This window comes from Grus americana, chromosome 15 (assembly GCF_028858705.1).
Source record: "Grus americana isolate bGruAme1 chromosome 15, bGruAme1.mat, whole genome shotgun sequence".
Lineage (NCBI taxonomy): Eukaryota > Metazoa > Chordata > Aves > Gruiformes > Gruidae > Grus > Grus americana.
Genome location: NC_072866.1, coordinates 15,547,275 through 15,574,344, shown reverse-complemented (window position 1 = coordinate 15,574,344; position 27,070 = coordinate 15,547,275). Strand labels below are relative to the sequence as shown.

The 27,070-nt window shown below is 37.4% G+C and overlaps 2 protein-coding genes across 5 annotated transcripts in view; one reads left to right on the top strand and one right to left on the bottom strand.

The window, feature by feature from the left end:
- CYTH3 (cytohesin 3) overlaps positions 1-7,904 on the top strand; it is a 51,154-nt gene extending 43,250 nt beyond the window's left edge. For all 3 annotated transcript variants that reach the window (XM_054842971.1, XM_054842972.1, XM_054842970.1), the window contains 4 exons: positions 3,187-3,263; positions 3,345-3,416; positions 3,550-3,704; positions 4,349-7,904. In XM_054842971.1, the coding sequence (XP_054698946.1) occupies positions 3,187-3,263; positions 3,345-3,416; positions 3,550-3,704; positions 4,349-4,421 (377 nt within the window). In that variant the 3' untranslated portion in view covers positions 4,422-7,904. The remainder of the gene's footprint in view (positions 1-3,186; positions 3,264-3,344; positions 3,417-3,549; positions 3,705-4,348) is intronic.
- Positions 7,905-8,761: 857 nt separating this feature from the next.
- The window catches only part of USP42 (ubiquitin specific peptidase 42), a 20,424-nt gene continuing 2,115 nt past the window's right edge, over positions 8,762-27,070 (bottom strand). For both annotated transcript variants that reach the window (XM_054842920.1, XM_054842922.1), the window contains exons 2-17: positions 25,021-25,258; positions 24,042-24,242; positions 22,732-22,842; positions 22,468-22,570; positions 22,238-22,305; positions 22,005-22,075; positions 21,407-21,489; positions 19,067-19,178; positions 18,530-18,670; positions 18,221-18,321; positions 17,627-17,765; positions 16,206-16,940; positions 15,740-15,828; positions 13,586-15,088; positions 12,809-13,101; positions 8,762-10,088 (exon numbers count right to left, since the gene is read on the bottom strand). In XM_054842920.1, the coding sequence (XP_054698895.1) occupies positions 10,048-10,088; positions 12,809-13,101; positions 13,586-15,088; positions 15,740-15,828; positions 16,206-16,940; positions 17,627-17,765; positions 18,221-18,321; positions 18,530-18,670; positions 19,067-19,178; positions 21,407-21,489; positions 22,005-22,075; positions 22,238-22,305; positions 22,468-22,570; positions 22,732-22,842; positions 24,042-24,242; positions 25,021-25,249 (4,020 nt within the window). In that variant the 5' untranslated portion in view covers positions 25,250-25,258 and the 3' untranslated portion in view covers positions 8,762-10,047. The remainder of the gene's footprint in view (positions 10,089-12,808; positions 13,102-13,585; positions 15,089-15,739; positions 15,829-16,205; positions 16,941-17,626; positions 17,766-18,220; positions 18,322-18,529; positions 18,671-19,066; positions 19,179-21,406; positions 21,490-22,004; positions 22,076-22,237; positions 22,306-22,467; positions 22,571-22,731; positions 22,843-24,041; positions 24,243-25,020; positions 25,259-27,070) is intronic.

The following is a 27,070-nucleotide window of genomic DNA, read 5'->3' as shown; positions in this document are numbered from 1 at the left end:
CTGTTCCTCTTTCTGTACATTTTGCCCTGTTGTGGCGGCTTCTTGTAGTTTCCTTAGATTTCTGCCTACAAGATATTGTGCTTCTTTATTTTGTTGTTTGAGATGTCTCTACGTTTTAGTTAATCAGGTAGATCTTTGAGAAGTACATCACTTGTATCTCTTAGTTTCTGTAGAAGTTTATGAATTCATACTATGATTTTCTTGATCCTCTTCTGCTAATTTAATCCCTTCCAGTTTTAATCTTTAAAAGGCTGGGAGCTGGCATAAGATATGAAGTACGATACTAAACCCCTTTGTTGCTGTTTTGTGGGCCTACAGCAATCTCGGCCAAGGAAAAGAATGTTTTGTTATCACAAGCCCTTACCCATTAATCTCGCGTGCGGTGTTTACGGGCCGCAAAGCCTTATCAACCGGCTTCTTGGGTTTTAGCCCATTGCAAAGGCGTATTAAATGCATGTTGTATGGTGACCCCTGCAAACTCGAGTAGATTAGATTGCCTTTTGAGCTTTATTAGAGTTTCTGTGCTGTTGACAGCTGCAACTAAGTAATGGGGTGGGGAGACAGAGACTTATATGTGAGAATAGCTCCTTATCCTTGCTGCTTTTTCTTGGAAGAGAAGAGTAACTCATAGCTTGGTGGAGCAGGGACTTGGGGTCTATTTCTGCGTCTCACAGGAGTGCTGTAACCCGGTGAGCTACTGGCTGGTTTAGGGAGAAGGGAGCAGCAAGAGGGATGTCGTTGGACATATGTAATCGTCTTTCTGGCTTCAACATCAGTACTGTCCTGGAGCTGGGAAATGTTTCATGACAAAGCTTCATCAAAGCTGCAGCACAATTACAAAAAGTTTCAGGCTTGAGAAATCTGGCTTTTCCAAAGAGAAAGGATGTTGTCAGGAAAAACTTCAGCAAACTCAGCTGTCATTTACTATTCGACACTTCGTATTGTTCCTGGAGGTGTGTGTTTTAAGTCCGTTGTTTCTGCCTTAAATTATAAGCAGGCCTTCTTTTAAATATATGGTTATTACTTGATTTTTTTGTATTATGTTTTGACATGATATCACAGTTTGAGAAATACCTTTGTTCAATTTAGGCTGCCTCTGTGATGGTAACCTGTTTGCCTGTTTCTTTCATCCTCTCTCCTGCCGAGTTGTTCTGCTGGAACTGGGCAAGCCATGATATTTCATGCTAGCTGATGTTACCCGTTAGCCTGAAAAACGTGGTGACGTTTTTGTGCCGTAAGAATGTTAAACAATGCTAACCCGTTAACCTTAGAGAGCAGGATGTGCCTTAAAACCATGGCAACCAACGTTGGGTTGTATGAAAAAACGCCCTGTTATGGCGATGGCAAGGACTGCCCTGGCAGTCGTCTTGACTCGGCTGCTGCTTATTCATTGATCTGGAAGTGAGTCAAGCTAAAGTTTGTCAGCTTTCCATTCCTAGCCCAAATACTTCCTGATACTTGAACTAGCTCTTAGTCAAGGTGATGGGAATTTTTCTAGTGACTTACGTGCCAGTTTGAATGTTTCTACAATGCTTTATTTAAGGATCTGTCACAGTGGTTGTACTAAAATGCCACCAGTTCTTCCCTCACTGTCTCCAGTTCACTCAACCATTCATTCTGTCACGGCTTCTGCATCTTGCACTATTTTGCCTTCTCTTATTTCACCGCACCTGCTTGCAGATTAAATTTTTCTTAAGAAGTGTCTGTGTGTAGTGGAAACACAAAGTTTGTTGAGTGCGTTGAACATTGCAGTGTGTTAGCACTGGGTTTCCATGTTGGTGATGAAACCAAGCAAAAGGAGGATACAACATGCAACATACTCGTCTGCAATGCAAACACGTAGTAGGCTGGTATCAAGAAATTTCATTATATTCCTAGAATTGTTCTTTAATATGATTTGGATTTCTGTATTAAATAAAAACCCAGCTATCTCAAGTAGAACAAAAAGATTAACAAATTAAGCACGTCTTAGATTTTAGTTATATGACTTGGATTAAGTTGGAGGTATTGTGTGTATTAACGGTACTCCTTTATGCACGAGTGTTCAATGGCAAGATCAACTATTTTGAGATGTTGGGTTAATGAGATTAAATCACTGCTGAATGGATGATGCACAGGTGGTGACATAATCCTGAAGTCAGATAACTATGGTGGAACTAAGCCTGTATATTCATAACACGTGATTGCTTTATCTACAATTGTCTTTCCTGGAAATGGATTTTAAAAATAATGTAATTGTGGAATGCTAGCCATGTCCTGAAGTAGCCAACAACAGACAACCAGCTGAAAGGGCCGAGGCAATAATGCGTGTTTCTAAAAGGAACTGTTCCCTGCAGCGTGACGTTAGCAGACGTAAGAAAGAGGAGCTCTGTGGTTGCTGTTGTCTAAACTGTTAATGCAGGAAAAATTGGCGTTTTTGGAGTAGTAGCTATTTCTTCTCTCTGGTATACTCAATGATATATTAACCCATACAGAGCATGTGTTTTTAAAATACTAAATGATGAAAAGTGACTAAAAATGGTACATTTTGGTATAGGATTTGCTCCTAATTTCTTACACATCATATTTGCTCTGCTAATAATGTTGGTAAGCATCTTATGCACTTGATGTTAAATCTGCAAGTAGCAATGGGTTCTTAATCACACATATGCTTACGAGTGGAGTGAAAGAAAGGTGATAAAATGCCCTTAATTTTATCGATGGGACCCTTTCCTCGTACGAGACAGGCCATGGAGAGGGTCGGTCCTGTTGCTGGAACCCAGTTATGGTTTTGCTGGTGACTGGCCTCCCTCTGCCGTAGCAGCGCTGACTGCATTTCTGAGGGCTCTGTACTGTTAGTGGTTTTGATGCAGTGAAAAACTGTGATGGCATGGGCAGAGGGAGCAGGTCTGACTGCTAAACTGTCCCATCCATCCTCTGTAAGAGAGGAGACGTTTGCAATTTCAGAGCGTACAGTTTTTGTGGTTGCTCCGCGACACCATAGTTAATGCTGGCTCAGGAGTTTGATCTTAGTACAAGAGTTACGGTAACGTGTTCCTTTAACCTCAGCTCATCTGTGCCTGATCCATTTATGATTAAGTAATTAAGCCATATTTTGAAAAACAACAAAATTAAATTACTTTGTCATCCTTTGTTGAAGCTTTGACAGCAGCACAGGTTTAATTCAGCCGTACCTTTTGATTGTAGGGGGAAGAGTAAAAACGTGGAAAAGGAGATGGTTCATTCTGACTGATAATTGCCTGTATTACTTTGAATACACAACAGTGAGTATATATTACAGTGAACTTCCTTTGTAATCAAGATATTTAAGTGGCTAATAATGTGGTATTTTCCTAATTTTTTAGGACAAAGAACCTAGAGGAATTATTCCGTTAGAAAATCTTAGCATAAGAGAAGTTGAAGACCCCAGAAAACCAGTAAGATATTTTCATAATGTTTTTTTTAAACAAAAATAAGTAAACGATATAGAAATTAGATGTAACATTAAATGAAGCTGTTTGTCAGTTTTGTTTTGTTCTTTAAATTTATTTCTTCATTTCTACCCTCCAGAACTGCTTTGAGCTCTATAACCCCAGTCATAAAGGTCAAGTAATTAAAGCGTGTAAAACTGAAGCTGATGGTAGAGTGGTGGAAGGCAACCACGTAGTGTATAGGATATCTGCTCCCACCCCAGAGGAAAAGGAAGAGTGGATTAAATCTATCAAGTGAGTTTAAAGTCTTAAATGTCTTTCAGAAATTAATCGTAAGCTCTTTTCAGAGTAAGATACTAAGAGAATTTGTATTCTAACTTGTTTGAAGAATTCTGATGCGGCAACGTCCTCTAGGATTAATGACAAGCTACGCAGAGTTGACGGATCAAGACATGAGTCTTGTTACTGTCTGGTCCTAAGGAAACAGTGCTACTAACTCAAATGGGGAATTTTTTTGTTTGTTTTGTTTTGTTTTGTTTTGTTTTAAGCAAATGTAAAGCCTTGTGTGAATCGTCTTTAACCCTAATTTTATTAGATTCTTACTTCACCTAATAATTAACTTCAGTGACATCTATCTTAAGCACGTTCACAGTGCAGCTTTAAACTTTCACAGCTTGATTTTATCTTATGGGTCTGCTTTATAAACCTTACACTTAAAGAAATAAATAATGGTCAAGATGAAGGTATGAACTCTTTAACAAATCACAGCTGAATAACATCTTTTTCTAAAGAAATATTTGTGATACTCAGAAGTCAACCATCCATTATCTTATTAAGAGTGTGGAGTCATCCACAGGGAAGAGAGAACAAAATAACTTTCAGTTTTCAAAACCAGATATTTGTTAACCAAACTGATGATTCCTTTTTTTCTCCTCTAGAGCAAGTATCAGCAGGGATCCCTTTTATGATATGCTGGCAACAAGGAAACGAAGAATTGCAAATAAGAAATAGAACATGATCAGCAACTTGTATACCTGCATCAACCTATAAATGAGCATACAGTTGAGTGATAATGTAAAAATTGGACAAACTAAATGAAGACAGTAACTGTAAATTTTATATATACACACTTTACTATGACACAAAAACTTGGCAAGACCTTTCAGGGTAAATAGTTATTGGCATATAATTTGCAGTAAGCTTCAAATCCCCAAGGACGATCATATTTGAACTTAATTCAACTGAAAACATGGAAGCCTTGTTTTCACTTACATTAGTTACAACTCCAGTTTACTTCTGTTGGGAGGGAAGAAATTCGAGGTGAAGAGTAAAATGCCCTATACCTATTACTTGAGCGCATTTCCCATCAGAGGAGGAGTGATCCTAAGACTTTCGTCTCTCACTAACCTGCAGCACCAAAAGTGGAGTACAGCGTGATCTAGCACTTAATTTTTCTGTAAGCAGGAACCCCACAATCTCAGTATCAGTTTTCAAGTCCTGTGTGTGTTGCCGTAAATGAACAGCTGAGTGAAGCTTTCATTTAGGGCGTGCTCTCTGACCTTTCTGGAACTAGCTTTTCTTCTTCTTCAGAAATGCAGCTCAGGAGTAGCCTGGCAGCTACGTAGTTAACTAGTTGTGCCAAAGCGTTTGGTTGACGTGCGCTGACATATATGCAGGTCCCAACAGCAAAGGTTTGAGCCTGTGGCCGTGACACTAAGTACAGATGTGGTTTGATATTTGCCAGTAGGCCAAAACTCATTCCTGTCTGCTCATAATAAGCAGTATGATTTAATGACTGGTTTAATCTGCTTTTTATATAGTAACATCCTTATGTTTTAGATATGTTGTAGTTTAATTAACACTAAGTTACTACTAAAGGAGTAAGATGACAGGGCTTGCATGAGTTTAGGTGTTGCATGTGAAAACACCCCCAAATAATTTCACATGGATTTAGTGTTTTTAAAGGGAAAAACCAGGGAGGTGGAAACCTTTCTGTAAGATACAGCCCTAGATAGTTAAGCAAGCGGGATTCATTCTTCTGCTTGGTAACAAACTTAGGACATACAGAGAAGTTCAGTATTTTCATTGCATTCTTAAAGGCGATTTTTCAGATCTGTGCTTCAGCAGTTGAAATTGAACAAATGAAGGCACATCCTTATTTTTACTTAAAAAATAAAATATTTCATATGGATTACCTAGTGCAACTAAGCCCCCCCCTCCCCCCCAGCACATTTTGCGGTTGTTTTTTTCTGTTTTATTTTTTGGCCTTTTTTTGTAATTTGTGGAAGATCTTTCTGTGGTCCTACTGATATTCTGTCAGTAACATGTAAACTGCAATGGCTGATTTTACTACAACGCTTTTCTATTGATAGCACCCATACCATTCTTAAGGTAAAGCCCCTAATTCCAGGATGGGGGAAAAGTGGTTTTTTTGGACCTTGCTGCTTCTGTTAGTACTCAGTTTTTCACAAACTTGTTGAACCTGAGCCGTGCATACTGTGCCAGCGGAAGCTTTGGAGACCTGATACTTTGTCAAAGCAATTTTGGTTGTTGGAGTTACAGAAGCATCTCTGGCCACGTGATAGGGAAACGCGCTGCACTGGCACGACCACAGACTTACTGTTTCAAATCTCCTTTTAACTGTAAGGGAGAGTCTGGTTCATTGTTCCCGTCGTACTAATTTGCCTTGCTTTGCATGGGGTGTCAGCTTGTGAATGTTTTGCTTTATTGCATGTTTGCCAAAAAGGCTGAGAGGAAAAGAACAAAGGAAACTTTCCTATACCTTAGATTTCCCCCAGTGTGTGTGGAATTGCAGTCTGCTTGGATGGATGTTCAATTCCGAGTACTTTCAAGGGAGTAAAACTCAACCAAAGGAGGTGGAATCCTCAAATAAGTACCAGTGTGGGGACATCTTCACTTAATGGAACACATTTAAACTCTTTAGAGAAACAAATTAAGTTGTATGTCCTATGTTTGCAAAGCAGCGTGGTTATAGAGCTGCTAACGTCGCTTGTTTTGAACCTTCTGTGCCGCAGCTTCAAGTTTTGTTTTCAGGCAATGCATACATTGGGTTTAGCTTTGGACAACTAGGTTGGTAGTGCGAATAGTGATAAGCCAGAGTCAGTGGTACTAATGAGTGTAAAGGTGAAAAAGCAGCAAATAAAGTATTTCTGGAGAAATGTGAGATTACAGAAGCATTAATAAGCCATGAAGCACTTTTGTATCAATTCTTATCTTCTGAAATATCACCTTCAAGAGAATCTATTTATTGAACCAGGTGAGGATTTCTGCCTATAAGCATGAAGGAAATGCCTTGAGAGTTCATTTGCTGTATTTAGTTTGAAGTTCTTATATCCAGCAGAAATAATTATTTAGAGTAACATGTAACTGAGGATATTATAGCAGGGAATATATTATTTCTTAGCATTAAACCGCGACATCTTAAACAGCTATTTGTGGTGCTCAATATATCTATTTAATTTACCAAAGCTAATGGAATAGCATTCTTGTGTGTGATAATATTTGATTTCAGATGTTCTTTGTAACAGTATTAACAGGGAGTGAAACTGGCCCAAAATTTCCACTGGCCACGAGGCCAGTAAAACAAAGTGGCTTGTGAAAATTTTGGCCAAATCCGGTACTATCCATGAGGGTGATGAAAAAATCTCTCAACCTTTCCCTTTTTTTTTATTGGGCTTCAAGTCCAGGGGTAGCTACTAAGAGTAGCTGCTCGGTGGCCTAAAGCAATACCTGTGACGGTTTGGCCATGCTGAGGAAAAGTCCTCTGGGGACAACAGGCTTCTCCCTTCCTCTTGCACTGAAACTCGGGTAATTCTTCAGCTCGTCATTCTTAATGTTGCCCTTTACAACTCCAGGGGCCAGCGAGAGCCGCTCCTGCTTCTGCTTCGTGCCGTGCCTAAACCATTTGGCCACCACCATCAGCCACGCTGCCAGTGCAATCTAGGGAGAGAACTGTATATAATACTTAAGCTCAGCTGGACTGACTTAAATTTTACAATATTCTGACAAGATAAGCTCTACGTCACGTAACATTTTTTTCAATGGTGTTAAACTGGTACAAAATGGAACCTTTGTAAAACTGAGCAGCATTTATAATGCTTCATATATAAAAACAATGCATATTTTTAAGATTTATTACATATCTATGTAGATATGCTTGCTGGAAAAGCTGGGTCTGTTGTAGACCAAACGCTACAAATTAAGACTTGTGGCTTACCAGTTTCATTTCTATATTTTCTTGGAAAATGTTTCTAGCTAGAGTTTAAATATAAAATGTAAATACTGTACAGATATGTATTGATATAAGTATTACTTGGTGTACACAAGAGATCTGCATGGCAAGTACCCTGTATCAATCATTGTTAAAAATGTGATGTTCTATGTAAATCCACTGCAATATTAATGTTTTCATTTATCATTAAGACCTGTTGCTTAAATCTGGAGATTTTCTCAAAAATAAAGTATGAAACTATACTATTCTAGAGCTCCTCATTTACCAAGAATACATGGGAGGCAATCACTGATTTATTTTAGAGATTACAATTCAATTTTACAGCACGTGTTGTAACTGCTCTTGTAAAAGGCCTCTTTTCCCTACCTGTAGGCATGCTAATTTAAATTGCCAGGTTTAAATTTTCAGGGAGAAAAACCTTCAACTGCAAAATAGACTGTTACAGTAAAGTATGCTACAACTACGAGTGTTACACCATTAAGAGCTGGTTTCCCTTGAGAGCCACCAAAATTAAGGAGGTATTTTGTCAGTTCTCTTCCACCAGTTTCAGTCACATGCGTGTGTTTGTGTGTGGGAATCGGATCTCTGCTCCTCAGGTCGATTAATTAGACCTCCCCCAATTAGAACTTGCTAATGCTGCTGCCGTTGCCCAGTCTGCTGCTCCGTGGCTCTAATCCGAAGCGGTCAGGAACTGCCCTCCCTCCATTTACTGCGTATTGGCCAGTTCAGGCAGTTCTTGCTTCTGGAGCTCTGAATCGAGTCTCCTTCTATACATTTACGCTGGAGTTATTCATCAGATAAAGACAAGACACCAAATCTTGGAGCCAAAGGACAAGAGGAATAAAAAGCCAGATACAGGAGAGGTATGTGGTTTCTTTGTCATGTTACTTTATGTAACTTCACATAACTGTTGCCATAGGAACATTATGCAGGGTACACTTATGGTTTGGCTTTATGGTGTTCTCCATGTACCAAAATATTACTTTAAGTATTTAGTAAAACATTAAGCTTGCTCCTTGGTTTTGGGGTTTTTTTGTTTGGTTGGTTTTTTTTTTTTTTTAGTGTCTCACACAGTAAAAAGCTACTGCTGAGCTTCCAACCTGTTGCCTGGTTTTGGAAGCTTTTAACTTCAAAGGAGAAAGCCTTCTGCATTCTTGTCTAGGCAGCTGAAGTCCCAAGTTACTTATCTTCTCTGGGTCACACCAACAGCATCTTCTCCCCTACCACTGAAAGGAAGATCTGATTTCTTGAGTATCAAACACACTCTGAAAGCTGTCAATTCACATGACATATTGCATGTTAAATAACTCAAGTAAAACTCAAGTAAAAATCCATTTTAACTTTGCTGTATTTATATACTATATAAATTTTACATGCTATATATTTACAGTGGGGCAAGTGCTTTTTATCTTTAAAAAAACAAAGATCAAACTTTAGACATCTCTGAACAACACAGCTTGTATAAACCAGACAGATTATTCAGATGAACTGTATTTAATACAGGTTCCCCACTCATCTCCTGATGCAGGACCAGTGAATAATAAGTGCATCACAGTTTGATAGCATTTAATAATAAAAATAAAAATCACAGTATGAATTTGTCTGTAACTAGACACTTTAGAGAGACAAAACAGACAACTGAGACTTAAGACAAGTGACAGTATATTAAGAAAATGTAATAAAAACATATGGAAGAGTATACAAATAGTCTTGAGAGATACATTCAGAACTGCATATTCGTTGTTTCACAATGCTGAAAACCAGAAGATTTTCTTCAGATCTTGAATATAACTCAAATGTGACGTAAATTAGTTTCTAGTGTCAGACATCACAGAAAAAAGATGCAGCTCTTGCAAACTCTAGTTATTTGAGAGCTTGTGAAATTTTAAATAAGTCTTTAAATTAAATATACAGACTGTCAGTTGCAATTTTTATAATTCCTGGTCGCTCTTGCACCAGATGTCTAACTTGGAGTAACGTTACATGAATAACATAAAGTCAACCTGAGTCTGTAATTAAGCAGCATTTGAGATGGTCTATTCCAGGGCATTATCTCACATCAGCGAGATATTTATGTGGTAATTTACAATGTTCAGCAGTTGTAAAAAGTTTCCACCCTTTTGGATTAGAAGTATATTTTAAAAAAGAAAGTCTCAAGTTAAAAACTAAAAAAAAGTTCTTTCATGGTAAAATTCTGTACAGAAATGTTAAGCACCACTTATGACTGGATTTTGTCTTGATGGTAATTGTTTTGATAATAAATTTTAAGTTGTGATGGTCAATATCGGTAAGGTTGAGTTTGATGATCAATATTGGTAAGGTCGGGTCTGATGGTAAACAGTTGTTGGTTTTGATGGTAAAAAGTTGTTGGGTTTAATGGTAGGTTTAGTTTGAGCATTGAAGGCTTCCATCAGTCAACTCCGCATCTGAAAGACAAAAGAAAACAACGTCACTCCCTGCCACGACATTCCGTGTGAAACTGTGTCTCGGGGGTTTGATTTCTGAAGGAGACGTCTCAGCTCTGCATGTGCTCCCTCTGCTCTGGGACTCCTGGGCTCGAGCAAGTGCCATGCTCACATTTAAACTGACTGCACTTCCATTCTACGCTAACGGTGGTCAACTGTGTCCTAACAGTCTGTCAAGATACCCGCTTTAATAGCAAACAGTAGACCTTGGGTAAATTACATTTACTTGACATTCTGCCTTGGCAGCATCCTTGTTTCACTACTCATCTTGTGGTCAGGCTGGCCAAATCCTACCCACAAAACCGGACGCCTTCAGCAACTCGCTGGCGAGAACACGTAGGAATGTAGGAAAGCAACTGCTTTACAGCTGCTCCTTCTTCCATGCTACCTGGATTTTTCTTAACTCACAAGTTACCACTAGCTATTTTCATCCTTATTAATTTATTCAAAGTAACATGAGTCCTGGTGAAAAGGCACCTGGGGAAAATTCCTTCTCTGTTGTTCCTGCTCTGTCTCTGGCTGGTTGGTGAGGTTCAATACTCTAAATACACACTGAAGGCCAAAATGGCCTTTTCTGAGATTACATTCCATCATCCGGAAAGTACAACTTGAGACCTGTTTTTTTTCCAGAAAGACTGCCCTTCCGCAAGACGACGCCAATTAACAGCCATGGACTTGATGAAATACTAAAATTCTCAAGACTGAAAAAAAATGGCTTTTCACAGCCTTCCCGGCCCACTTGTGTTGCAAGCAGAGTATCAAGGTGGGGCACTGTCGTCATATTTATCAATGAACATCTCTTTCACCTACGTAGCCCAGTAATCTTAATGCCCCTCACTTAGGTAATGAGATGTAAGACATTTAATTTTTTACTATACTTTTGGCTGGTTTAGTAAAAACCGAGTTTGCCATCTGCTGGCTGGAGAATTCACTAAAGCCAAATGAGTATTAGAGCAGATGCATCTCCTGTTCAGTTTGTGATTTATTGGCTAGAACAGAGACACTTTTAGTGAAGAAGGATTATTTTGACATTAGTATCATAAAAAAGTCTATTTTTTACAGCACTAGGATTTGAAAGGCCTCAATTCAGTCCTGCTTCTTAAACTTGCCTTGTTAAAGACAGAAATATATTACATTTTACAAGAATGTCTGAACAATCAGGTTTCCCTCCATACTGTATTTTCAGAATAAAACTTTTCATTGTCTATGTCCTAAAATCTTCCTCCCCCTCCCCCAAATGCATTTCCTCTTTGCCTTAAGCAAACTTTTCAGTGCAAGAATCTACTGACTGTGGCAATGTGGAAACCACATGAAATTTTTGAAAATTAAGATCTCTTCTAAGATTAAACCTCTCCAAATTATGAAATGCATTCAGCTGTAATGCAAGAGGAGGAATTCTTTTGGGTTTTATGCCAGAATGACATTTTCCACACTGAGCTATTAAGGATTGGGTTAATAGTGGCAATCTTGTTCGTTAAATTGTGGGTAGGTATAAAATGTAGAAAATTTAAAAATAAAACTTGTTTTTGGATAGTGAGCTGTCTGCTTCAGGGATTACTTCAGTTATAAGAGTAAAATAGATGTTTGGGGGGGTGTTTATTAAAATATCTAACTGGGACTGGCTTTATGTCACTTCATAGGCATTTAAGAAGGTTTTATTTTTATAATAAACACTTTTGTTCAGAAAAAATCATGGGAAATATTAAATTTTATTTTAGATGTTGAATTTGTTGTAGTGTACAATCTTCTTCATTGCATAATTCCAGAGCTAATTAATTTAAACTCTTTTGTCTACTGAGAGTCCAAGTCAGGACTATGAGAAGCAACAGCAGAGAGTTCAGTGTAAATTCAATCAGGCACTCAAGTTTGTATTTAGTTTTTTATAAGCACCGAACTGACTTTTTTAATACTAAAAATTGGGAAAGAGCTGTTTCATCAGCCCACTTCTCTGTATTTTTAAGCCTATACTAACAGAAAAAAACCCCACAAGTAAATAAAACAATAGCAGGAATTTAAGATACTCTCCAGGTGCTAAATTGTGAAGCATCCTCTGGCAGGTTAACAACTGTGAATTCAGTGTGCTTAGGAGGAGGCAGATCTACATCTGCAACAACAATATTTCAGTATTATCACCAACTTATGTTACTCTGAATAAGCAGTCAGCACTGTTTCTATGTTATAAAATAGCCAAATATAGTATTTTATTTAAATAAATTACTGTGGCAGTCTTTTTTTAGGAAGATGGTGTTTCACTACATTACTAGCCTGGAAGTCTCATGTCATCACCTTCCACCTTGATTACCAAACCTCCTAGATTCCACCTACTAGATTCTTTGTCAAGATACAGCTGCCCAAGGGGTTTTTTTTCTAGTTAGTTGAACTGAATTTCATAAGGCATCTTGCCTGTCTCCCGCTTGTTCACCACTTAAACCATCACATCAAATGGAAATTACTTGCCCTTCAAGCCCTTTGCAGTTTTATTTAAGACTTACTTTCCTAGCAGTCATTTAAAAATGGGGGGAAAAAAAAAGCACCTATCAATTTTTTTTTATATTAATGCAGACTGTTCATAAGCCAGGATGTAAAGCAGAGATTTCACCACACAAGCATTTAAAGATTTTTTAAATAATAATGTCAACGTGAAGAAAAAGGAATCCTGCAAACATTCTGTGACCCCTTACCTTTAATGTACTCATTGGATGCGATGGAGCTGTATTTCTTGCTTTCACCTGCACCGGAAGGCTTCCCTTCCTTGTAGGGTTGCTTACTGCCCTGGTTTCTGTATTGCTCACATAAATAGCTGCCTGGAGGACAGGATTCTTCCTTCTTCTCCCGTGTTTTCTTCTGGAAACGCGGATCTAAATATTCCAAGAAGCCTTTCAGTTTCCTGATGTGTTTCTTCTTTTTCTTCTTTTTCTTACGTTTGCGATTGTCATTGTCAAAGCGGAGCACAGAGAAATCCAAATCATAAAGTCTGAAGGAAACATGCAAGTTAAAATAGAAACACAGATGTGGCACTCGATGCATATATGAAACGTTATTTATTTTACCACAGGTGATGACTTGCAGCGTGTCAGCTATTTTGTGGTAATTTCTGCACATCTAACTTACTTTAGATGCAGCAAACTTAAGCCCTCAGATTGAAGGACAATAGGTCCTGGTTTGTACACAAATCATTAACAGTGGCTAGTTGTAGAATATGTGGAATTAAAAAAAAAATGTTGTAAATCTAATCAAGAACGGTGTGCAGATGTGATTCTAACTACGTGGTCCAGATCTAGTCTTCTAACACAATTCAGCAATATCTCTCCTATCTTCACTTGACCAACCTAATGCCATGATCCCCAGCCAGATTATGCTATATAAATAACTTAGAAACAATGAAAAAAAGGCAGACATGAGAAACACCCAGAAAATAATTAGGAAAAATTGCTGATTATGCTGGAATCCTTGCTTACTTGTAATCCTTCTCTCGATGTTTATCTTTGGACTTCTTTTTCTTCTTGACCTTCTTGTATTTTTTCATTCTTTGGTCACCTATCTTTCGGCATTTCTTTTCTATTTCGCTTCCGCTTCCTTCTGTGTGGGTGTATTTCCTTTTGCTATTTCTTAGTTTTTCTTTCTCATTTTCCCGGGAAGAGTCCTCAAGATTTGAATGAGCTGACACGGGTGGAAGCGCATGCCTTTCGCGAGGGTATTTTTCAGATTGCTGCTGAGGTACTGAACAATGGTGGAAGTTTGCTCTGTGGCTGCTGAAGTGATGTACGTCTTCCTCTCTAGAGAGCGTGTTGTGAGGCCATCTGCTTTTGCAATGATAATCCTTATGTGACCTGTTGTTGTAAGCTTGACTTGATTTGTCAAAGTCTTTATCACAATAAGAGGACTTTCTCTCTCTACCGTCTCTTGTTCCATGAGAGGAATAATAATCGTTGTAGTATCTGCATTTTTCCCATCTCCGTGGTTCATCTTGGTAGTACCTTTCCCTGCTCCAAGTTCTCTCTCCTTTGGAATGATAATACCTATTCCTGTCTTGTTCTGTTCTTTCTCTGCTTCGGGATCTATAACGAGAATATTTTCCTGAGCTTTTGCCGTTATTTGGGCTGTTTCTTTCATTATGGGAAGATCTGTACTTGCTTTCATTGCAATATTCCTGCTTATGACGATTTTGCTTATTCGTTTCCACGCTGCGAGAGCACCTCCTCTTGTGGGCATGATCATCTGGTTTGCTTCTGGTTTGCTTCTCCTTCTCCCTCTCTTCAGTGTCTGAGTTTTCTCTCTTCTTTCGGTAGTGCTCTTTGTCAGTTTTTTTAGAGTCGTATATTTTTTTCTTATATTTTTTCCTATGTTTATCTTCTTCACATTTTTTATTACTCAGTCCCTCACTTTCCCTAGAAAATTGACTCTCCAAAACTTTATCCAGCTTTGTAATAGAAGAGTCATTAACAGGTGGTACCTCTACGTAGTTATTAGAAATGTCCTTTGTATCTTGGCATTTCTCCGTAATACCTAGCGATGCAAGTTTTTTAGAACTACATTCAATGTCAGACTTTAGAGAGGAAGTTTGCCCTAATTTCTCTTCGCTCTCAGGAGACCCTTTGATGTACAAAGGATTTTCTTTTGAAATGAGTTCAGGTTCTTTTGATCTTCTTGATTTGTCTTTGTCTCTCCCTTCTTCAGACTCACACTGCCCCAGGAATTCATCTTCAGCGTCCAAGGATTTTTTCCTGACCTTGTGCTGACCATTGATATTGGGATGTGCATTATCAGCTTTTGTTATAATACTTTCGGCATCATCTTCTTTGGTAGAAATGTTTTCAGAATCTGATTGTGTAAAAAGATTCTCAACCTCACAGCTAAAGTTGGAAGGAACTTTTCTGGATTCTTCATATGCAAACAGTGCTTCCATCACTACAGTTTCCATAAGAGCATCGTTCTCAGACGATTTCTGAGGTCCAGGGACACTGCACAAAATAAAAACAAGTTTTTCACTTGAAAAAGTCCATTTAAAAGATGAATGTTAGGAGTAAAATCCCCTGAAGTAAAAAAATTGGTGGCTACTGGAAAACTCTGAAAGACATTCCCTTTTGAAACCTATTCTTACACCTTCCTCAGCTCCCAGAGGTGTTTTTTTCTCTTGATTCTGCAAGAATTGCATTTAAAAAAACCCAACACACCCAACACATCTGTCTCCCTCCACTTGCTGCTCTGAATCACATCAATAGTAAAACCCATGATATCTGCTCTCCCCCCAACTAGAAAAAAGTGAACACATGGATTTCCCTCTCTCCCCCAAATGGGAGAGCAGATGGTGGGAATTTACATTTACACATCCTAGGATGGAAAAAAAGGGAAAGAGGAATAGAAGAAGTATTCCAGACAATGGAAAAAAATGGAAAAATATTCTATGAAGAAACAAAAGTTTTCCAAGAGGCATCCGCCTATATTTAATATCGGAATAATATATGCTCAGTGCAGATGTTTGCAATGCTAGATGTACAGCATGGAATTCTCTGTACTGATTTCAATCTTGCTATTAAATAGTATTAGTAAACAGGTAAAACAACAATAAACTTGTATGAAATCTTGTTTTAATCAGAGTGTACTCATTTTACCTTATTTCCTCTGACAAGCTGTTCAACTGGCTGTATGTGAGAGATTCTAAGATTATTTCTTGAGGAACCGGCGACAAAGATATAGGCATCTACAATTAAAACATAGAGGTTAACAGACAGAAAAAAATACTATCTTTAGTAGAAAACTACCGTTTGCAAAATTTCTACATTAAACAAGATCACTTTGAGTTATATGCGCTATCCCCATTTTACATATCACCCCACTCACTCCCCCAAACATAAATTTATGAAACTTATCAAGTATTATCTCAGCTGAACTTCTCTTAAGCCGACATGTTCTCATGTGTCAGCTCAGCTCTGCAAATTCTCATGGGATAATAGCCCAAAGTGTTATGATGAAATTTGTGCTGTGCGTTTTCTCGGTATTTCACATGAATTAGGAACATTATAATGCTCCTGAATACATCATAGGTGAGAAATTCTAGATGGAATAAACATAACTCACTGTTTCAAGCAATCCATTTGTTTTAGAAAAGAAAATCTCAGAAGGTTTAACAGGTTGGACTTGGCAAGTGGAATCATCAAGTTTCAGTCCATTTTCTTTAGATTCATTATCTAAACTAATAGCACCATTTAGTGAATCATTTTTTGGCAGCTCATGCTGGGATCTTTCTTCTTCAGCATTCTGACAGGAAGAATGGGAATTCTGCAATGTACGGACCACCTTTCCAATCAAAATTCCATTAGAAGCTATTATGTTGCAATTCCTTTTAAACAAGCCCTTCGACTCCTCAGATTTTCCTGAAGATTCTGCACCGTAAGGGACTGCGTTATCAGAGCTAAGTTTAGGATTTCCATTCACTGCCGGCTCAACAAAAATTTCATCAGGAACTTCCTGTTTGGAAATGTTAGTAGCAACTGACATTGTAGATGCATTTGAGGTAGACTCTGCTGCAGAAGAATTTGTAATTGTGGATGAAGGAACAGGCTTGCTTAGATCCTCATCCTCCGCAGCACTGCTAAGACAGTCAGGTTGCGACACAGTCTGACGCGCAGGCAATTTGTTATGAATACTGATAGTGATCTTCTGGTTTTTGGATGGATCGGTAATTGAAGGCCTGGTAATTGCCCAGTTTTGAACGCAAGCTGTTGGCGGAGCTGAAGACGGCCTTTTTAGGGTGACACCAACGGTATTTGGATCCTCTTTTAGCGGTCCGTTTCCATTTAAACGACTTGAATTCTGTATTTCAAAAGAAGAGATTGCAAGATGGATATGTGCAAGCACACAGCATTTTCAAGTTTTAAAACACAAAGTATTCCTACTAAATACTTCTACAAATTGCCTCAACACCTAAGAAGAAAAAACACCCCCCTTCAAATATAAATGTAAGTCCAACAAGTGTGTTTAATTCCTGCTTTTGGTTTACTGCATATTGGTATCAAAAGAGCATCATTTCTGAAACCCACGCAAACAACTTGACATTGACTAAAGCTATTCCCAAATATATTTATTTTCCCCTTTAAACATTCCCTGAAAACATCGGAATAATTGTTCTGATAGTCAGGAACAAGACAATTTGTTTTCATTGCCTCAGTAAAGATTCCCACCCCAACCCCATCAGTATCACTTCAGCTTTTTTTTTTTAATCATTTAAGCATTAATAGACTACTTAAACTGTCTCAAGAGCATAGTTCTCAGTGCTTTAGAAAGTTGAGTTGGAAGTGTAAAGTAACGAAGTAGCATGGCTGCACAATTTAGAATTAACCACTGTTTGAATAATTCTGGCTGTAGCACGACGGCTGTAAAGAATGCTGCAGCGTGGGAGGGAAAATAAAACTCAGATGCTAAAAAACAACAGCAAAGCCCCATACCAAAACAAAAACCCACTATCAATTTGGTGCCATTATCTGCCCCCCTCAAATTACCTTAATCATATGAGGAGGAAGTCGTGGTCCCATAAATCCAGCCTGTTTACTATTAGCCCCCCGCTGACCAAGGAATGAACGGGGATAAGACGGTGCTGGTAAGTAAAAAGCACGTTCTCCGAGTGTCAAATCATAGCGCCTTGGGAAAAGAGCAGTAATCTTAGTTTAGAGTTTTTCTTTCACCCTATTCTTGGATTAAACCCCATCCTGTAATTTTACAGGAACAGTTTATATGACACAGAAGACATACATGGAAGACTTAACCAAGACAACAAACTGAAAATTAGATAATGGTCTTCCTACAATGACTAGCCTTTTCAGAGCAATAACTCTTCCTTACACCATCTATGGCTTTAATTTCTCCTCTTTTCTAAATTAGCCAACTACAGAGAGCAGATCTATAGCAATGTACACAAGCGCAGCTGTTTATGGCCAAGCAATGAAAGATAAATGACATGGGGAATTTCAGGTTAGAACTGAATTATACAAATAGTAATCTTTCCCTAGGACAGAAAGAAAAACACTTGAAAAGAAGTAAAGTATCAATAACAGGAAAGTAAATATATTCTGAACACATTTAGTAGTAGTTGTTACCTGATATAAAAAAGTACATAAGCTTGCTGATTGAGAACTGTTTTGATATCAGAAAGGTCTACTGAGGCATCATTCATTCGATACCAAAGTCCATTACCCGCCTGCAAATAAAGACAATGGTATTTTTAGATGAATTGTGTGTTTTCCAAATGACATCACACATAGAACACTACAGAACAAAACATACCAAAACAAATCAAACAAAACATATAATGCAACCTTTTCCCCTAAAAACAGTGGTTACCGGTAACATTTTAATTTCTTTGTCAGCACAGATTTTACCCTGTTAGAAATCAAGCTGATATCTACCTTTATGAAGCAGAGATAGTGTCCTGCGTTACAGTTGAAACCACTATGTACAAGAACTGCATATAAAGCATAGATGAGTGGTTCTCCAATTGATTGGGACATATATGCTCGAAGATCCAAATATTCAGGGTATTTTACATCCTAAACACAGACCAAGAAGATGCAAAAATTATCCTGAAATACTCCATGGAATAGCCTGAGAAAAACACTTCTAAAAACACAGACTAGGATTATACAAATATATTTTCCGATTAATTTAAAAATACCCATTCTCATAAACAACATTTAATAATTTAAGTTGCAGAGAACTGTTTTCTACAGAATTAGCTTTTTAAGAGTAAGGTATATTCTTATGGCCAGACGAGAACTTCATCGTTATTAAAAAAGAAGCAGCCATAGTTGTTATATCGACTTTTCTTAGACTACAGTTATTAGTCTATTGTGATTGCCTGCAAACGTTAACTTTTAAACAAGTATTCATCTTTGGGAAATCTCCCATTCTGATAAGACAAAGTTGCATTACAGCTGTAAATGTACCTTGTTGATCTTTCCACCTGTAAAATTTGCAAATCTTTTCAGTGATATTGTGAGAACGTTGGAAGAACGATGTATCGTGTACCTCTTTGATGCAGGAACCATCTTTTTACACCTTAAAAACAAGCACAGACAAATGTTTAACAGCATATTCTTTTCCCCAGCCAAAGTCAAACAAGTTTGCATCTCTCACACATGCTTATGCTATTTGAATGATATTTACTTGCATAATATGTTTTTTCTTTTCATAAATCCATACACTGCATTTCAGGTTTGTTAATAGAGAGAAGATAGCAGGATATAAGAGGGCAGCTCTACAGAACAAAGAATAAAGGATTTAGAACATGATCTTTTGATAGCCAAACAAATGTCTGAGTATGCATCTTTGTTATGGCAAAAAAGTAAGGCTTCCCAACGACTCGGTGTGAAGCAGGAGCAGGACTCACTAGAGCTCAGCACCGGAATGCAAGGCAAGGTACCATTTCTTGTTGTGCCAAAGTGGCTATTTTGAACACATGTCCTTGATACGTTCTTTCAAGCTTTCTGCTGGAAAGCAAATATTAAAAGTGGAACAAGAGAGTCTTGGTCCTCGGGACTAGAAACTGCAAATCATTTCTGAAATGGATCATGTATCAATGTAAAAAAATACAATGGAAGGAAACAGTCATTGTGCAGGAGGGAGACACTGGACAGCAGCAAGTCTTCATGTACTGAGCTTGCCTGGAAAGACTCCGAAACCACCTGCAGTCCTTTGAAACAAAATTGTTAATTGTGAGTTTGTTGCATTGCACACTCAAAGACAGGACCTAGGGGGTAAGTCCTGAAATTCAACCAATAGCACAGAGAAAGACTGCAATGTCAGTTTACATCATCAAGAAAAGTACTGCTGATAGTTAACAAATAGAAAGAATTAAATATAAAAAGAATTAAATAGTCTCTTTTCAAATTCTGATGTCAAAATACAAGGCAGAGAATTCCAAAGCGATGAAGAATGCCTACTAACAAAAGAAGAGACACCCCCAGAACAAGCCAAAAAAAAAAAAGAGAAAAAGAAAAAAAGTGTTTTATAAATTCTATGAAATTGTAATTAGATACAAAGTTTTGTGGCAGTAATCTTTATTAGAAAAATTCATGTAGAAAAGGAAAACATCAATTAGGAAAAACTTAAAAGTAATAGTTTACCAGCAATGGAAAAGATACTGTACGTAAGGTAATCCTTTCTTTTTAAACTCACAAAAAGACTGAAACTTCCGGGTTTATGCGTGACTAAACTGATCACACCCCACATTAATGAAGGGTCAGGCAATTCAGATGTGAGGTGCTTATCACAGTTAACTTCCTCAGCCATACTCCGTAAACTATGAGAATTCTTCATACATTACATGTTCTTTACTAGAATCCAGAGACTAAAACGAACCTGAGATTAAACTGTTGTAATAGCCTACTGGATGCTCTTTATTCAACATCTGCATTCAAATGTACTAATTAACTTACAGTTCTCCAAGACCAAAAATCAGGTATTGCATTTTTCATTTACAAGGATCAGACAGGAATGTTATAGAACCGAGCATGGCAGTCTTTGCTTTTTGAGTTTATGTTCGAGTAACAACTTGTTTTGCCAAAATATCTTATACAAACGTTCAATGCTCTTACGTATGTAGAAATATTGTACATAGCGATCAGCATATAGGACATCTTAACTCCACATGCTTTCACTAAGCACAGGTTAGGTTTAGGGTGGCTCATTTCGAACAGTAGTCCATAGGCTTTACGACTCAAGAACTGTGCAAGACGTTGCTCGATGAGCCAGCAGAGGTTGTGAATGTTAATTATCACTGAATCTGTTCACTGACATCCAGATGCAATCTCACCTTGTTTCACAGTAAACACTAAGACCTTCAGGAAGCCGATGTTGCCTCCCACCCCAAATTGTTGTCCCTAGCTCTGTGTCAGCTCACCACTACCTATCGGGCATGCCTTTTAACTTCTGGCCGTATGGATATTTCAGTGTGCAACTTCATACTTATGAAGGCTGGCAAGCCCCAGTGTAGACAATAATAGGAATAAAAGTCTAACGTGAGCTAATGGCCACAATTCTTATAATATATTTCCAAATATTCAAACAGAAACACAAAAATTACTCTCTTAGAAACAAATGTACTATTTTCCAAGCTGTGAATGATTTCAGTGTATTAGTTGTATAAACAAAACTAAATGAAAGAACAACAAAGCTGTATCTCATTATCTTATTTCTAAATGAAGTCAAAAGATAACTTATGTTCCAAGTCATGCAATACATTAAACACATATCTTGTATTAAGATGTAATTAGTAATAATCTTACTTGCTACACTTATAGCTATTTTCACCGTCCAGTTGTTCCGGTTTCACAAATTGTTCTAGAGCTCTGGTGACAGATGTAACTGCCTGGATGAATAAGAAAGTAGAGCACTAAGTCACTAGAAATGCAAAATTTCAAACACTTACTAGTAGTTTATGAGACAACCTTGCTAGTTCATACTTAAGTGACCTACTGTGAACCAGCAAACGCTGTCAAGGAGGAGGCAGAAACAGAGTATGCTGAGCATTTAGCTCATTTGAAAGTTATTCTACTTCAAAATAAATAAATTTTGCAATGCCACAGACAACTTCTGTGGCATGCCTTGGCATCAATAATGAGAACCACCAAACCCATCAGGCTAACAACAGAAGTATGATAGTATCATTCTTCATGTAGACATTATTATTATTTTTCCAGCTTAAATCCAATACAAACATGGAGACCATTTATATGGCTTCCACAGAAGAACAAAGTCCAATCCACTCCCATCCACCACCAAGTTCCTTTTTTTTAACAGTATGTTTTTAAGTAAAATGACTTTTAATTTAGAAAGCTCTACAAGTCTTAACACATCTCGACCCATATTCACAAAACATCTTACCTTTATATCCAAAGTAATATCGAGGAATGGCTCGTACGTATCCGAAACTGCTTTGCAGTTCAAGCATTTTACTGGAATCAAAATACAAATGCTTAACAATATGTGAAGGAGACTAACTGTGCAAATTTAAATTATTAATACATATTACTTTAGTCAAACTACAAACTCCTTTACTACAGACAGACAAAAAGACACAGACCAGTTCAAAGGACAGTAAGATGTTTAAAAAGTACCTCGGGATCTTAGATATCCTCCAAATATTTGATAAATAAGTGTGGTGGCTTGCGAAGATCTGTCCAATCTGGAAATAAATTGTAATCAGACATCAGAAGATTTAAGGCACAGAGTTAACTCTTCAAACAGTTTTTATGAAAACCAATGACATAGATTTTTAATGTATTACAGTAAATAAAGGAGTAAGAGGGGCTAGAGGAGATGTAAAAGTTAATTTGTTTATGCTTACTTGGTGCTTCCATTCAAGCAAGCTTTCTGCAAAGCATCAACAGTGAAGCATAAGAATTCATGTGCATCCTCTTGACTGCCAAAATGGAAATGTTTTCCTATTCCTAATAAATAAGAAGGTTATTATATTTATCTCATATAAAATGAAAGAAAACTTGTATTTCTAAAAATCTCTCTTCTTTACAGAAATCATTTATATCCATCAAATAATTCTTTGAAAAGTTAAAAAATACAAAAAACCCCTCAAACATCTGAAATTACTTACTTTTAAGGCCATTGATAACAGAAGTAGGTTTGATGGCATTATTAGAGCAACACAGGACCTGGTTAATGTGAGTTTCCATTGTGCACATCATACAGAAGCCTTCTTCATGACCTGAAGAGTGGAAGAAGAAAGCATCCCAGTCTACTCAAATATACCTTGCTACAAAAAAACCCTAAAAAAATTAATAATCTTTAAGTTATAGGTACAATGTCCATTCTCCATGTTACAATCTCTTCTCCTAAGGTGTCAATATCCCAAGAGTTTTGTGACATTTTGTTACACAGAACTGTACAGAATAAAAATGTCGATTAAGTCTGTATTAAAGTGCATTTTCCGATGAGAAATCTAAGTAACTATTGCAATGTCTGTCTTTTTTGCAGGCTGACAGGAATGTGAACTCTACTGCAGAATATATGAGGAAACTATCGACATTGATGATACAGCACTAAGAGAGAATGTGTGTTATTTTCAGCACACTGCTGTTAGGTGAGCTACGTGACACAGAGCTAAGAATCCTCTGGGAGAAGGAAAGATTAAAGTCATGTATGTATTAGTATTTCTGCCCTCCTTTTTTCAACAGGCTTCTTAACTGAAATCATTTTTATATATGGTAAGAAAACACAGTTACCTTTCTAGGAATAAATACTAAGATACCAGACTAGAAAACATACAGGTGCCTTTGTAAAAATACACATATATCAATATGAAAAGAGGCTCCTAGGCTTAAATAAATTCAAATATAAAAATTAAATTCAAAGAACACAAATTCAAGGGTTTAAAAAATACAAGATTTTAGTTAGAATAAAATCAGTCTAAATTTTAATACAGTCGCACACAAATGTCTATTTGAGTTCATAAGAGATTAGCTCACAGTGCTTTCTAGGATGGGGAGGTTTTGGTTTGTTTTTTTTTTAATGGGTCAACAGTCAACATACCATTTATCACAGTATTAGTGCATTACAGCATCTAGGCTGCAAAGACTAAGAACCTACAATGCCAACATCCTAAATTTCATCACCTTTCTACCAGCAGGAAACCCAAATGCCAAATGCTCGTCAAACGCCTTACTTTACAATGCACTTCATTATTCACATGAAGCAAGAAATGATCTTTTTCTGAAGTTTTACCATGGTGTGCTAAATGAACAAATGCACTTTATATGCTATTCTGAGCATCCTGTTAATATACTGTTCAAAGCCAGCTTCTACAGATCCAGTTGGACAACTAGGAGTTTTCTTCACAGAACCACTGTTGTTCTTTGACCTTCTGAGCAGTCCAACAGATTTATAAGAATGGTAGAAAGTACTCACACGACTGGGTGTGTTCAAGAGAAAGCATGTAATTGGCAAGAGGAGGTGTGTAGGTCAAACATTGTAGAGTAGAATTAAGGAAACACGTGTTGCCGAGATTCTGCAGTCCAACTCCAACACTTTGTGTTTGTTGCCAATCCATACAAATTTTCTCAGGTGGAAAAAGAATCCTTTGTGGCGGGGCAATTCCGTCATTAACAACTGCAAGAAAATTATATTTTAAGAGAGATTTATTGGTTTTGTTTGAAAAAGGATATTTAAAAAGTAGCATACTGCAGGAGCACCCAGAAGAACCAGCTTTACACCAAAAGACAGAAACATAGGATGCACAGCTTTAACGCTGCCACTCGAATTTGCTGGTTGACACACTCTTCTGGACGATAGTTTATTCATCTGTTTTAATTCTTCTAGCAAGACAAACTACCGCTCTAATTTTAGTAACTTTTGCCAGGTTTCTTTCCACCTGTAGTCTTTAATCTGATTATTCTTCCCCCCCCCCTTATTCTAACTTAAACCACAAACTTGTAATTATATGGTAATAAATACAACAACTAAGACAGAAGAATAAGCAAGGTAGGTATCTACAGAAGGTAACCCTGTAGATATGAGATCTCTTCCTGAGCAGTGTTATCATTCAAAGACTTGTGAATGATGGAAGCCATGAATAGCAATGGTAAAATGTACTTTTCTCTGCATAACAGAAAAGACCTGGATAACCCTGTGTATCGTAAAAAGCTCCCCGTAATTGACTGTAAATAGATCAAAACTAAGTTACAAATAGATTGTAAGTAGATAAAACTAAGTTTTGCAACACATGTCATTTCAGTTGCCTTAGGAGATTCACAAAACTGGAGTCTACCGCTGAAGCCTTTATTCGTTGTAGTCCCATTTTATAGCAGTGCAACAAATAAGAACTGCATTTTCTACTTTTGTTTTGTTTTGAAGATAACACACAACACGACACAAAAGACACACTTACCTAGATCTCTTTGGGCAAAAGGCTTAGATTTTTGAGATGATCTACAATAAATAGCACCTCCGGGTCCTTTGTCCACAGAGACTTTGTTTGGATCTTCTGCAGGTGGTACCCGGCCCAAATTTGCGGTGCGTGACGTCATTTTTTTAGTACGGGGTTTCTTAGATTTGTCAGACCGCCTCGATGACGATTTTTTAGATTTTGAAGATTTTGGCTTGTTAACTATGGTCATTGTTCATATCTGTAACAGAGGTAAAAGTTCTGGTTGACAGAAGAACGTCAAGAAGCATTCCAGAAAGAAAAGAATAGGAGAAATCCTGTCACTCAGTCTCAAAGAAGTAACTTGAAGAACTAAATAGCTGATAAGGCCAATTAAAAAAAACCCCAGCCAACAACAACAAACCCCAACCCAAAACTAAACACACAAAACAGAATTTGCCATCAAAACAGCATCAATATTGCTTTTAACTTCTGCAGAGCTAATGACTGATGATATTTCTTACACTTTCATGGGATTTTAATTTATTACAGTCACAAAGACCTTTTTTTTTTTTTTAAAAGGAGCTGTGAGCAGTGGCACATTCAAGTGCTGGCCTGCTGAGATCCAGGAGGAGCTGTCTGGCCCATCTTTTCACTCCTGGGAGCCACATACCTCTGAGACACAGAGGATGGGATATAGCTCTAAGAAATCTTGGGAAAAGAGAGCAAGAAAACACTTGCAAATTTACTTTCGCCTGGGCTGCTTCTGCCTCTCCAAGAAATATTTGTTTAGATACAGTTTTGGCAGCAGTACTTGCGGTATTTTGCACCTATCGCATTCACAACTCTTACTATCCAAAAAGTTGAACCAAAAAGCCTCTTTTTCAGTTCTACTGATGTAAAGTTGTACATTTTTCCCTGGCAAAACAACAGAGGAATGTAAGCTATAAAAAAGGAAACACTGAACGTAAAAGCAAGCAAAACAAACCCTCAGCCCTCAAGGACAAAGGCAATAACTGATATTAAGTCCTTTTTAAAATGCTGATTAGGTTTCAAGATGATACCTCTTTAAATATGGGTAATTGTGTGTGCATAGTAAGATGCTGAATAATTACATGATCAGTTATCAATTTCGATATGTAAATTTTTGCTACTGTCTTACTATAGCACATAGGGCCTTTTTAAGTTTAGGGAAACTATAAACTTAACTGAGGGTTTAAAGCATAAGCTTCTTTGTTACATTGAAATAACTGAGAGAACAAAACATAAAGCAGTTTCAGATTTATGGCACAACTTGATTGCTGCTGATAAAACTTAAGGTAGATTAAACGAAGCACAGTAAATTAGAGAACTTCTAGTCCCACAATAATTACGTGCAAAGCCTGTAATTAGACCTTTTTCCCTTTAAACTTTCAATTTTAAATCCACTCTATACACATTTTCCATTTCTGAGAATACACAAAACTGGAAAATTCCCTCTCGTTTTATTAAGAAATGAAGACATCCTTGTCCATTTGAAAGACTAAGATGACAGTTCTTGGGCTCAGTGATTTTCAGATAAGATCCAGTCTTCAAACTGCAGATACCAGTGCCATCTCCCTTCTCCCCAGATGAAAGGGAAAGTGTTTTCAACAACACATTTGAAGCATATTTGTGGGACAAAAACCAGAATCAAGACTGCAGTGAAAGGCGAACAGAAGAATATTATCACAAAAAAGCCTGAGCATTACATTGACCAACAAGGTAAACCTTACATAATTTTTAATTTATTTTTGACAACTGAGTGGCACATTACCAGACATCAAGTGCTATACAACAGCAAATACCAACGCTACTAAGAATAAATCAGATCCACCACTTTTTCAAAATATGTCAATAAAATTCCTAATTTGGACATAACATCTCTTTGACAAAAAAGTACAAAACCTATAAACACTGATTTTTCCCCCCCTCTCCCATCCTTCAACACACATGGAAATTCTGTTCCTATACCACTGCTGAACATAAGTTGACATTGTCATGCGTACCGAGTGCTATCTCCCTGTGCAGATGTCATAATAGACTTTTCCCAGTG